This window comes from Lepisosteus oculatus, chromosome 18 (assembly GCF_040954835.1).
Source record: "Lepisosteus oculatus isolate fLepOcu1 chromosome 18, fLepOcu1.hap2, whole genome shotgun sequence".
In the NCBI taxonomy this organism is placed as follows: Eukaryota; Metazoa; Chordata; class Actinopteri; order Semionotiformes; family Lepisosteidae; genus Lepisosteus; species Lepisosteus oculatus.
Genome location: NC_090713.1, coordinates 22,911,081 through 22,924,634, shown reverse-complemented (window position 1 = coordinate 22,924,634; position 13,554 = coordinate 22,911,081). Strand labels below are relative to the sequence as shown.

Sequence of the window (13,554 nt, the reverse complement as noted above, 5' to 3'; positions counted from 1 at the left end):
GCGTGTCCAGTAAGAGTCTGTACCCCAGGGGTGTCTGTACAGCGTGTCCAGTAAGAGTCTGTACCCCAGGGGTGTCTGTACAGTGTGTCCAGTAAGAGCCTGGACCCCAGGGGTGTCTGTACAGGGTGTCCAGTAAGAGTCTGTACCCCAGGGGTGTCTGTACAGCGTGTCCAGTAAGAGTCTGTACCCCAGGGGTGTCTGTACAGCGTGTCCAGTAAGAGTCTGTACCCCAGGGGTGTCTGTACAGGGTGTCCAGTAAGAGCCTGGACCCCAGGGGTGTCTGTACAGGGTGTCCAGTAAGAGCCTGTACCCCAGGGGTGTCTGTACGGTGTGTTCAGTAAGAGTGTGTACCCCAGGGGTGTCTGTACAGTGTGTCCAGACAGAGTCTGTACCCCAGGGGTGTCTGTACAGCGTGTGCAGTAAGAGTCTGTACCCCAGGGGTGTCTCTATAGTGTCCAGTAAGAGTCTGGACCCCAGGGGTGTCTGTACAGTGTGTGCATTAAGAGTCTGTACCCCAGGGGTGTCTGTACAGTGTGTGTATTAAAAGTCTGTACCCCAGGGGTGTCTCTATAGTGTCCAGTAAGAGTCTGTACCCCAGGGGTGTCTGTACAGCGTGTGCAGTAAGAGTCTGTACCCCAGGGGTGTCTCTATAGTGTCCAGTAAGAGTCTGTAGTAATCCCAGTATTTTTATGTTTGATAGTTTGCAGTTTTGGATGTAAGAAAATCACAACACCAGTGAGTATCTTGTTATATTCTCAGTTGTTAATAATTCACAACAGTAACAGTTATTAAACTATCTGGGTTAAATACAGGCGTCAGAATATCCCTCCCTGTCAATCCAGTGTCCACAGGGTGTTATAGACCACCGATCTCCAATCAGCATTGACACAAATTGTAACCCTGGAAGGACAGGCTGGCAGGTCAGAGGTCATAGGTCACATGAGAGCGTGACAGGGTCACTGGACAAGGGGATGGTGGGCCAGTGCCTGGCAACTCACGGGGGGAGACGGGTACAGAGAGTGAGACACGGGAGGGACACCCAGGGGGAGAGTGAGAGACACACGGGAGGGACAGACAGAGGGAGAGTGAGACAGGGAGTGTGAGATCAGACAGACACACAGCGGACGGCGGTATGGGGGTCCCGGGGGTGCTCAGAGGGCCTCGTGTCCCCCAGTCAGCTTGTGGAACAGCTCCTCGTTCAGGGAGTCGCTCTGCTCCTTGGTCCGTGTGGACATGAAGATGTAGCCGCCGATGTACTCGTGCACGATCTTGCAGTCCGCCGTCACACAGCTGAACGCCACGTTGATGTTGCCCTCGAACTCTATCGCCACCTGCAGGAGGGGGGAGAGGGAGAATCAGAACGTTTGAAATCCGCAGTTTTAATACTCTTCTCCATTTCTCACTCCAGTGCCGTCTAGCTCTTGTCGAACCAGCGTCTGTGTGTCACTTTTTGGCCTTGTACCCCTCCTGCCCCTCTCTGGGCACACAGCCCCCCTCCTGCCCACCTGCGCCCCCTCTCTGGGCACACAGCCCAGCCACGCCCCCTCTCTGGGCACACAACCTCCCTCCTGCCCACCTGCGCCCCCTCTCTGGGCACACAGCCCCCCTCCTGCCCACCTGCGCCCCCTCTCTGGGCACACAGCCCAGCCACGCCCCCTCTCTGGGCACACAGCCCCCCTCCTGCCCACCTGCGCCCCCTCTCTGGGCACACAGCCCAGCCACGCCCCCTCTCTGGGCACACAACCTCCCTCCTGCCCACCTGCGCCCCCTCTCTGGGCACACAGCCCCCCAGCTGCCCCCTGTGCCCCCTCTCTGGGCACACAGCCCACCAGCTGCCCCCTGTGCCCCCTCTCTGGGCACACAACCTCCCTCCTGCCCACCTGCACCCCCTCTCTGGGCACACAGCCCCCCTCCTGCCCACCTGCACCCCCTCTCTGGGCACACAGCCCAGCCACGCCCCCTCTCTGGGCACACAGCCCCCCTCCTGCCCACCTGCGCCCCCTCTCTGGGCACACAGCCCAGCCACGCCCCCTCTCTGGGCACACAACCTCCCTCCTGCCCACCTGCGCCCCCTCTCTGGGCACACAGCCCCCCTCCTGCCCACCTGCGCCCCCTCTCTGGGCACACAGCCCAGCCACGCCCCCTCTCTGGGCACACAGCCCCCCTCCTGCCCACCTGCGCCCCCTCTCTGGGCACACAGCCCAGCCACGCCCCCTCTCTGGGCACACAACCTCCCTCCTGCCCACCTGCGCCCCCTCTCTGGGCACACAGCCCCCCTCCTGCCCACCTGCACCCCCTCTCTGGGCACACAGCCCCCTGCGCCCCACCTGCCGGATGTCCCAGTTGACGTTCCACTGGCGCATGTTGTTGTAGCGCCAGGTCTTCACCACGTCGCCCACAGCCAGGTCGATGCGGATCAGCCGGTTGTTGGCGATGCCCAGCACCTCGTCTTTACGACACCCCTTAAACCTGAGGGTGAGAGGAGGAGAGAGAGGGAGAGGAGGACAGAGGGCAGGGGGGGTTAGAGGAGAGACAGGAAGGGAGTACATTGTAAGATTATATAGATGTGGAGGGCTGTAGGACTCTGATTTTACATGGCAGCCAATGTCAGCATTTACCCACACTGTGCACTGTAGCGCCCCCTTACCTCACCACAAAGTATGACACGCCAAAGTCGGGCAGTGACTGCCAGATCTGGATGAACTTCATGGTGGCTTCCAGCAGAGACAGCTGGGCCACGTTCTGGTGAGCCTCCAGAATGCGAGGGGTTAACTGGAGTGAGAGAGGGAGAGTGTATCTGTGTCAGTTTGCAGTGTCGGGGTCAATATCAGTATATCTGTGTATCAGTGATCAGTGTGTCAGTGTCTCAGTGTGACAGTGATAATCATGTCAGTGTGTCAGTGTCTCAGTGTCTTAGTGTGTCAGTGTGTCAGTGATCAGTGTGTCAGTGTCTCAGTGTGTCAGTGTCTCAGTGTCTTAGTGTGTCAGTGATCAGTGTGTCAGTGTCTCAGTGTGTCAGTGATCAGTGTCTCAGTGTGTCAGTTTGTTAGGATCAGTACCACTGTTCCACTCTCAGGACAGTACCTGCTTGGCCTTGTATTTCTTCTGGTACCGCGGGGAGACCAGGCTCTGGGTGTTGATGGTCTCATCAGTGGCGGAGGGCTGTGGTCCCGGGTTCGAGCGCTGCATGGCCAGGAAGGCCTGGATGTTGGCCACCTCGCTGGCATAGGTGCTGTCCGCCATAGTCTTGCCCTTGGAGGCCAGTCGACAGGCACCCATCCACTGGGAGTACTGCTTCTCCTGAGCACACCCAGAGACAGCAGGGCCGTTAGAGAGAGGGAGAGGAGAGACAGAGGGGAGAGAGGGGAGAGGAGCAGGAGAGAGAGGAAATAGAAAGAGGGGAGTGAGAGAGCAGGAGCAGAGCTCAGGGAGAGCGGTGCAGTGTGGTCAGGCTGCTGTCTCACATTCTCACAGCGCAGGTAGACCTCGTTCATGCCCTCAGGTGCTGGGATCAGCAGCTTGATACAGAACTTCTGTCCAGCCACGTTGACATCAGGGGCCACCTCACACCCTGGACACACAGTATTAGGGCAAGGATTAGGGTTATCATCACACTGAGACACCATCAACATCGCACAACGAGGACACACCGTGACATCGTCACACCGAGACACCATCAACATCGCACACTGAGGAAACACCGTGACATCATCACTCCGAGACACCATCAACCTCTCACCCTGAGGACGCACCGTGACATCATCACACCGAGACACCATCAACCTCTCACCCTGAGGGCGCACCGTGACGTCATCACACCGAGACACCATCAACCTCTCACCCTGAGGGCGCACCGTGACGTCATCACACCGAGACACCATCAACCTCTCACCCTGAGGGTGCACCGTGACGTCATCACACCGAGACACCATCAACCTCTCACCCTGAGGGCGCACCGTGACGTCATCACACCGAGACACCATCAACCTCTCACCCTGAGAGCACACCGTGACGTCATCACACCGAGACAGACACCCCTGGAGCCTGGGTGTGTATATTGTTCGGGTGGTCTGTCTGCCTGCTGCTGGAGGCGGTGTGCTCTGTACCTTTGAGGTTCATCTGCTGGATGGGCTCCCCGAATCCCTCCTCCTGGCTCTTGTAGTAGGAGATGCTGGTGTCCTTGAACACGAACCAGTACTGCTTGTAGCCCTTCAGGGTCAGACGCTTGGGCCTGGGGGGGGATCACAGGGTCAGCGTACCGCAGCGCCGGCAGGGCGGGGCGAGGCGGGGCGAGGCGGGGCGGGGCGCCTGCTTACCGGAAGATCTTCAGGTAGGCCTTGAGCTCCGGCACAGCCATCATGCTCTCCTGGTGGGAGACAGAGGAGCATGAGCCTGCGGCCCCCAGGGCCACAATATCGGAACACCCCAACACCCCCATCAGTGCCCCAGTACTCCCCTCTCCAGGTGCAGGGGTGCAGACAGCGGGGTACAGTGATACCAGGGGTACAGTATTCCATTCCAGACAGAGGGGTACAGTGATATGGTGGGATACAGTGATACAGTGGGGTACAGTACTCCAGACAGAGGGGTGCAGTGATGCAGTGGGGTACAGTACTCCAGACAGAGGGGTGCTCTCTCACCAGCATGTCGATGCTGGTGGTCTCTCCCTCCATCTTGACCTCCAGGGACTGCAGGGCGGAGTCCAGGTCGTCCATGGCCGGCGAGGTGGCGCCGAGGCTGGGCTCCGTCTGGGACAGCTTGTTCACGTGGTACTGAGGGAGAGCAGGGAGGGGCAGGAGGGTCACCGCACGCTGGACACTGGACACCGGACACCGGACTGCAGGGAGCGCGCGAGAGCCCCAGTCCTACCTGCAGGGCGGCGAACAGCATCATCTCCTCCTCGGTGCAGTCGATCTCCTCCAGCAGAATGGCCCAGCGGGCCTGTTCATACAGCTGCGTGATCCTCACTGCGTCGTACTGAGAGCAGAGCAGCGTGCGGTTAACACCACACACACACAGAGACAGAGAGAGACACGCACACAGACTGGACACACACAGAGACAGACACACACACGCACACAGACTGGACACACACAGAGACAGACACACAGACTGGACACACACAGGGACAGAGAGAGACACGCACACAGACTGGACACACACAGAGACAGGGAGACACACACAGAACGTCTGGGCTCAAGGACACAGGAGCTGCAGAGTCTGAACAGGCAGACAGAGGCACAGAGAGACAGACCTTGGGCTCCAGGTCGAAGAAGCTGTAGTATTTGAAGCGCAGGAGCAGACGGTCATTCTCCTGGATCCCCTGCTGCATCAGAGAGCGTGATGAGTCCAGCCACCTGCAGGGGGCGACAGGGAGACAGGCCCTCAATCCACAGACTTGGAAACAGACGCTTGCGCAGAGAGACAGAAGTCTTTGCAGAAAGACAGGCCCACGAATAAGGAGACACACAGATAACAGACAGACAGAAATACACAGGGCACACAGGTTACCACGCTGCACCCCTGTGCACTGTGTGAATGGTATGTCCCACCTGCCATTGATCTGGGCTTTGTCTATGACGTTGGCGGGCCGGTACATCTTGGCCATGGCCTCGGGGGTGGGTGCAGGCCGACTGACCGACAACATCTTGTAAACAGCTTCCGTCTCGGGCGAGTCAGCAAAGTGAGCAGGCATCCCATTGTAGAACGAGGACACTGAGCCTGGCACAGACACAGCCCTGGTTATACAGACTGGTATTGAGCCTGGCACAGACACAGCCCTGGTTATACAGACTGGTACTGAGCCTGGCACAGACACAGTGCTGGTTATACAGACTGGTACTGAGCCTGGCACAGACACAGCCCTGGTTATACAGACTGGTACTGAGCCTGGCACAGACACAGCCCTGGTTGTACAGACTGGTACTGAGCCTGGCACAGACACAGCCCTGGTTGTACAGACTGGTACTGAGCCTGGCACAGACACAGTGCTGGTTATACAGACTGGTACTGAGCCTGGCACAGACACAGTGCTGGTTATACAGACTGGTACTGAGCCTGGCACAGACACAGCCCTGGTTGTACAGACTGGTACTGAGCCTGGCACAGACACAGCCCTGGTTGTACGGACTGGTACTGAGCCTGGCACAGACACAGCCCTGGTTATACAGACTGGTACTGAGCCTGGCACAGACACAGTACTGGTTATACAGACTGGTACTGAGCCTGGCACAGACACAGTGCTGGTTATACAGACTGGTACTGAGCCTGGCACAGACACAGCGCTGGTTATACAGACTGGTACTGAGCCTGGCACAGACACAGCCCTGGTTATACAGACTGGTACTGAGCCTGGCACAGACACAGCCCTGGTTATACAGACTGGTACTGAGCCTGGCACAGACACAGCGCTGGTTATACAGACTGGTACTGAGCCTGGCACAGACACAGCGCTGGTTATACAGACTGGTACTGAGCCTGGCACAGACACAGCGCTGGTTATACAGACTGGTACAGTAGAAAAGAGAGTGGTGTTTAGCAAAGAGACGAGGAGGGAGACAGAGTGAGACGTGGGGTACCTGCGGGCATCTGCACCCCTGTCAGGTCGTACGCCTCCTCTGCCCCCTCGCCCTTCTCCTTCTTCCTCTTCTTCTCCTCTGGGGGGCGCAGGAAAGACAGCTCCTCAGGATGGCGGAGGTCTGGGACAGACAGACAGGTTTGAGCGGTGTGTTTTCAACAGGCTTCTCACAGTGAGTCAGAGACACAGAGACACAGAGAGTCAGAGAGAGTCAGAGACAGAGAGAGTCAGAGACACAGAGTCAGAGACACAGAGAGTCAGAGACACAGAGAGAGTTAGAGAGAGTCAGAGACAGAGAGAGTCAGAGACACAGGGACACAGAGACACAGAGAGTCAGAGAGAGTCAGAGACAGAGAGAGTCAGAGACACAGAGTCAGAGACACAGAGAGTCAGAGACACAGAGAGAGTTAGAGAGAGTCAGAGACAGAGAGAGTCAGAGACACAGAGTCAGAGACACAGGGACACAGAGAGAGTTAGAGAGAGTCAGAGACACAGGGACACAGAGACACAGAGAGTCAGAGAGAGTCAGAGACAGAGAGAGTCAGAGACACAGTCAGAGACACAGGGACACAGAGAGAGTTAGAGAGAGTCAGAGACACAGGGACACAGAGAGTCAGAGACAGAGAGAGTCAGAGAGACGCAGAGTCAGAGACACAGAGAGTCAGAGAGAGTCAGAGACACAGAGAGTCAGAGACACAGGGACACAGAGACACAGAGAGAGTCAGAGACAGAGAGAGTCAGAGAGACAGAGTCAGAGACACAGAGAGTCAGAGACACAGAGAGTCAGAGACACAGAGTCAGAGACACAGAGAGTCAGAGACACAGAGAGAGTTAGAGAGAGTCAGAGACACAGAGAGTCAGAGACACAGAGAGAGTCAGAGACACAGAGAGTCAGAGACACAGAGAGTCAGATACACAGAGTCAGAGACACAGGGACAGAGACACAGAGACAGTCAGAGACACAGGGACAGTCAGAGAGACGGGGAGAGGGCGGGAGACAGACGGGCCTCACTCAGGAGCCTGCACACGCCCACCACAGCCCTGAAGGTGGGCCCGGAGAAGCAGGCCTTGACCCGGACAGTGCAGGCGTTGGGCAGGAGCAGCCGGACCGGCTTGTGCTGGGGGCTGAAGGACAGCCGGGCGTCCGCCTGCACCCCGTACTTGTCCAGCGTCCAGTTCGTCTTCAGCAGCCACTGTTTCTTCTGCTCCCACCAGAGGGCGTAGTCTGACCAGTTCCTCTTCATCTCTGGACAGGGAGAGGAGAGAGGGGACAGGAGACAGGGAGAGGGGAGAGGGGACAGGAGACAGGAGACAGACGAGAGGGTTAATTGGCCGTGTGTGTGTCTGGGAGCGGTGAGGAAGCAGTCATGGACAGGTTCTCACGTGTCTTATCGACGATCTTCAGGATGACCCCCCCGATGTGCAGGTCACTGGTCACACTGATGCTGAGTGGGGGGGCGTCAGGGCCCAGGTCCTCCACAGACACAGACAGGTCCCAGGCTGCCATGACGACCGGGGAGTCTGAGAGAGAGGATTCAAGACACTGGACACAGGCAGACCTGGCTGTCCAGAGAGGACAGACTCAGTGAGCACAGCCTGGACACAGACACTGGACACAGGCAGACCTGGCTGCCCAGAGAGGACAGGCTCAGTGACCACAGCCTGGACACAGACACTGGACACAGGCAGACTGGGCTGCCCAGAGAGGACAGGCTCAGTGACCACAGCCTGGACACAGACACTGGACACAGGCAGACCTGGCTGTCCAGAGAGGACAGGCTCAGTGACCACAGCCTGGACACAGACACTGGACACAGCCAGAGCTGTCTGCCCAGAGAGGACAGGCTGTGCTCCCACTGCCAGCGGGGAGAAACAGAGACAGAGGTGCACTTCCTACTGCACTGGGACAGATACTCTGGGATGAGAGAAACATTCTTCCCCAAATTTACACAGCTAATCCCAGAGTTCCCACACCTGCCAGAATCACAACGGGTCCCAATCCTACTGGGAGAGGGAGGAGGGAACTCAGTGGTACTGGCAGCCCAGTATGTGATCTCCTGTCCCAGCCTGAGGAACAGTTAGTCTGTCTCCAAATAAGTAATGCTCCAAATGTTTACATGTGAATATTTTATGACTGTGTCTTTATTGTTAATTTTATTGTTATTTGCTTTGGCAACACTGATTGTACCCACCGGTCACGCCAATAAAGCACCTGGAATTGAGTTGGACGGAGAGGAGAGACAGGACAGGGGAGAGAGGTTCGAGAGGGGAGAGAAAGGAGAGAGGTGGGAGAGGCAGGAAGAGAAACTGTTTCTGATTTGGCAGCACTGATCTGCTGGTCATGCTGCATGAGCTGGAAAGGGAGAGGGGAGTGTGTGCAATATTTCCTGCGCTGCCAGCAGGCCTGACAGGCCGGCCCTATCGCACTGACACACACACCCCGACACACACACAGTGACAGGCTGACAGGCTGACAGACCAGCCCTATCGCACTGACCAGCACTTCCTGCCTGACTCACTGACTGACAGCTGCCCCGGGACACACCCACACCCACTCCCATCAGCCTTCACTCAGCGGTCAACTTCCTCATGGGCAGGCCCAGTGCGCACACACACTGACACACACTCACACACACATTGACACACAGTGACACACACATACTCTTACACACTGACTGTGCGTATCACAGTCAGATACACATGCACACTCAGACACACACACTTATACTCATGCAGACGTGCACACTGACACACTCTCACACTGACACACACACACACAGACTCTGTGTGGAGTCTCTCTCTGACAGTCCCAGACTCCAGCAGACCTGATACAGAACTCAGACACACTGACACACACTCACTGACATACTGATGCACTGATACACACAGTCTCTCTCTGACTGTCCCAGACTCCAGCAGACCTGACCCAGGTCACACACACACAGTCTCTCTCTGACTGTCCCAGACTCCAGCAAACCTGAGACAGCAGTCAGAGGCCACCTGCTGTCTGAACCATCATTCCTGCTGGGATAGACTCCCAGTGTCCCCACACTGACACTAACACACAGTACCTGCCCTGCTCACTCACTCTCACCATCTCTCTGACTGGCCAGCTCACTCATCACTGACCAAGAGCTAACTCATCCCTGACCATCTCCACTGACCGAGAGCTAACTCATCCCTCACCATCTCCACTGACCGAGAGCTAACTCATCCCTCACCATCTCCACTGACCGAGAGCTAACTCATCCCTGACCATCTCCACTGACCGAGAGCTAGCTCATCCCTCACCATCTCCACTGACCGAGAGCTAACTCATCCCTGACCATCTCCACTGACCGAGAGCTAGCTCATCCCTCACCATCTCCACTGACCGGGAGCTAACTCATCCCTGACCATCTCCACTGACCTGAGAGCTAACTCATCCCTGACCATCTCCACTGACCGAGAGCTAACTCATCCCTCACCATCTCCACTGACCGAGAGCTAACTCATCCCTCACCATCTCCACTGACCGAGAGCTAACTCATCCCTCACCATCTCCACTGACCGAGAGCTAACTCATCCCTGACCATCTCCACTGACCGAGAGCTAACTCATCCCTCACCATCTCCACTGACCGAGAGCTAACTCATCCCTCACCATCTCCACTGACCGAGAGCTAACTCATCCCTGACCATCTCCACTGACCGAGAGCTAGCTCATCCCTCACCATCTCCACTGACCTGAGAGCTAACTCATCCCTGACCATCTCCACTGACCGAGAGCTAACTCATCCCTGACCATCTCCACTGACCGAGAGCTAACTCATCCCTCACCATCTCCACTGACCTGAGAGCTAACTCATCCCTGACCATCTCCACTGACCGAGAGCTAACTCTCAGACTGACAGGGACAGGCAGAGAGACAGAGGCAGACACACGGAGAGACAGAGGCAGACACACGGAGAGACAGAGACAGGCGGGAGGCAGACAGACAGGTGGATGAACAGATGTGAACGCAGAAGCAGGCAGGATGAGGGTGCTCTGTGACCGAGCCACAGCTGACAGTACTCCAGCCCCGACCCCACTGCCCCAGCCCAGAGCTCGCTGTGTCACTGGAGCAGGAGCGATCCCACCCCACGTCAGCCACCCCAGCTACCCCAGCCACCCCAGTTACAACAGCCACAATACCTACCCCAGCTACCCCAGCCACCCCAGTTACAACAGCCACAAAACCTACCCCAGCTACAACAGCCACCCCAACTACCCCAGCCACCCCAGTTACAACAGCCACAAAACCTACCCCAGCTACAACAGCCACCCCAACTACCCCAGCTACCCCAGTTACAACAGCCACAATACCTACCCCAGCTACAACAGCCACCCCAGCCACCCCAGTTACCCCAACTACCCCAGCTACCCCAGTTACAACAGCCACCCCAGCTACCCCAACTACCCCAGCCACCCCAGCCACCCCAGCTACCCCAGCCACAATACCTACCGCAGCTACAACAGCCACCCCAGCCACCCCAGCCACCCCAACTACCCCAGCCACCCCAGCCACCCCAGCTACAACAGCTACCCCAGCTACCCCAACCACCCCAGCTACCCCAGCTACCCCAACTACCTCAGCCACCCCAGCTACCCCAGCTACAACAGCCACCCCAGCCACCCCAGCTACCCCAACTACCCCAGCCATATCAGCCACCCCAGCTGGCCCAGGGATCAGTGGGCACCGATCGGAGCAGGAGCTGGGCACGCCAGTGTGACCTGTAGAGTCACGCCGAGCGAGCTCTCACCCCGCTGCTCTCTCGCTGGGCGAGCGCCAGAGCGCCAGGCCTCGCCCGCGGGCCCCAGATCGGCAGCAGAGCGCCCCAGGGGTCACCCAGCCCTCCCCTCCCCCCGCCGCGCCGCGCCCAGGGCCCCCCCCGGCTCACCGTGGCGGTCTCTGTGTTCCGGCGGGTCGAACCGCTGCTCGTTGCTCTGGGGGCGATCAGGACAGGAAGGCAACGTCGTTTCCTCGCTCGGTGGCTCTTCCTCTCACCCTCCCCTCTGCTCGCTCTCTCGCTCTGAGACTGCGCCTCGAGTCCCTGCGTGCTCACTCCCCTCTTTCTCTCTCGCTCTGAGACTGCGCCTCGAGTTCCTGCGTGCTCACCCCCCCTCTCTGAGACTGCGCCTCGAGTTCCTGCGTGCTCACCCCCTCTTTCTCTCTCGCTCTGAGACCCCCCTCTCGCTCTGAGACTGCGCCTCGAGTTCCTGCGTGCTCACCCCCCCTCTCCGAGACTGCGCCTCGTGTTCCTGCGTGCTCACCCCCCTCTTTCTCGCTCGCTCTGAGACTGCGCCTCGAGTTCCTGTGTGCTCACCCCCCTCTTTCTCTCTCGCTCTGAGACTGCGCCTCGAGTCCCTGTGTGCTCACCCCCCCCTCTCGCTCTGAGACTGCGCCTCGAGTTCCTGTGTGCTCACTCTCCTCTCTCTCTGAGACTGCGCCTCGAGTTCCTGTGTGCTCACTCCCCCCTCTCTGTGGTCAGGCGGTTGTGCACAGTCACAGAGTCACAGAGATGGTGGCAGAATACGAGCTCTTCCTCTTTTATCAGTTTCCTCCCCAGGGGCCAGAGGGAGTGTGTCACTGTGTCATCCTGCGTTTCATAAGGTGACCGTTAGACCAGGAGGACAGACAGTCCAGTGGTTAAGGTCCAGTGCTGTTAGACCAGGAGGACAGCTGGCCCGGTGGTTCAGGTCCAGTCTTGTTAGGCCTGGAGGATAGCCGGTCTGGTGGTTCACGTCCAGTCTTGTTAGACCAGGAGGACAGCTGGCCCGGTGGTTCAGGTCCAGTCTTGTTAGGCCTGGAGGATAGCCGGTCCAGTGGTGTTAGACCAGGAGGACAGCTGGTCTGGTGGTTCAGGTCCGGTCCTTGGCTTTTCGGCCTCAGATCTCAGGAGCTCCTGCCCGTCTCGGGGATCAGGATCTCTCTCGGTCCTGGAGCGAACATCCCGTCCCACCTCGGCAGCGTCTTATTACAGAATCAGTCCAGAAGACAACTATCCATTTCTTTACCGCGCCGTCTTCCCATCCCTGCTCCTGGGGCAGCCGGAGTCTATCCCAGCAAGCAACGGGTGCAAGGCAGGCTACGCCCTGGGCGGGACACCAGTCCGTCGCGGGACACACACACACACTGACACACGCACTCACACCAGGGCCAGTTTTCCCAGAAGCCAGTTAGCCCACCAGCATGTCTTCGGACTGTAGGAAGAAACCCATGCAAACTCCACACAGACAGCACATCCCCCCCCGGGACCCCAGCGCTGTGAGGTAGCAACGCGGACTTCAGCACCACTGCACCGCCGGAGCAGGTCACAGGTCACAGGTCACAGGTCGGAGAGCTGCGGTGGGGCAGCTGGCTGTTTGACAAAGTGTATTTTTAGCCGTCCCCTCACGCGGGGGTAACAGAACAGCAGCTGTCAGGCAGCCCGTGATGAAGCTCGAGTCCAGGGGCAGGAGCTCCGCCCGCTGGTCACAGGTCGCCTTTACAGCAAGGCAACGATTATTCTTCTGCAGGGGCCGGCCCCCTTGTCAGTCAAGAGCGGGTTGACGAGTGAATCGCTGCAGCGCCCCCTGGTGGCGACACTAGTGCTGTTCACATTTCCGTACAGGACAACTGTGAAGACGCTCTCTCCAGGATAATGAGTGCCTTCACCTTAACTCTTCTGCTCTGATGATCTCAGATTCACCCCTCACAGACTGACACACACACCCACCCCTGAAAGACTGACACACACACACACACACCCCCACCCCTCACAGACTGACACACGTACACCCACTTACACACTGCCCTCCCAGACTGACCCCCACACACCCACCCCTCCCAGACTGACCCCCACACACCCACACACCCACCCCTCCCAGACTGACCCACACACACACACACACACCCACCCCTCCCAGACTGACCCCCCCCCACACACACACACACCCACCCCTCCCAGACTGACCCCC

At 58.1% G+C, this 13,554-nt stretch overlaps 1 protein-coding gene across 3 annotated transcripts; it reads right to left on the bottom strand.

Annotated features, from left to right (window-relative positions):
* Positions 1 to 740: 740 nt before the first annotated feature.
* Positions 741 to 12,083, bottom strand: fermt3b (FERM domain containing kindlin 3b). 3 transcript variants are annotated; one of them, XM_069180238.1, is made up of 15 exons: positions 11,496 to 12,083; positions 7,961 to 8,140; positions 7,590 to 7,823; positions 6,579 to 6,698; positions 5,553 to 5,721; positions 5,255 to 5,357; positions 4,870 to 4,977; positions 4,641 to 4,772; positions 4,317 to 4,366; positions 4,107 to 4,231; positions 3,465 to 3,571; positions 3,085 to 3,300; positions 2,648 to 2,772; positions 2,328 to 2,469; positions 741 to 1,331 (listed from the first exon to the last, which is right to left on the bottom strand). In XM_069180238.1, exons 2-15 carry the CDS (start codon positions 8,082 to 8,084, stop codon positions 1,152 to 1,154), a joined length of 1,935 nt encoding a protein of 644 aa, XP_069036339.1. In that variant the 5' UTR covers positions 8,085 to 8,140; positions 11,496 to 12,083; the 3' UTR covers positions 741 to 1,151. The 3 variants fall into 3 exon arrangements, with proteins under 3 accessions (XP_069036339.1, XP_069036340.1, XP_069036338.1); XM_069180239.1 differs by having other exon boundaries at positions 7,961 to 8,136; XM_069180237.1 differs by having other exon boundaries at positions 7,961 to 8,098.
* Positions 12,084 to 13,554: the final 1,471 nt, after the last annotated feature.

Coding starts and splice junctions, on each gene's coding strand:
- fermt3b (XM_069180238.1), bottom strand. CDS start 8,084: ATGGCAGCCTGGGACCTGTCTGTGTCTGTGGAGGACCTGGGCCCTGAC. Junction 4,978..5,254: donor TCTTCGACCTGGAGCCCAAG/GTCTGTCTCTCT, acceptor CTCTGCTCTCAG/TACGACGCAGTGAGGATCAC. Junction 4,367..4,640: donor CCACCAGCATCGACATGCTG/GTGAGAGAGCAC, acceptor GTCTCCCACCAG/GAGAGCATGATGGCTGTGCC.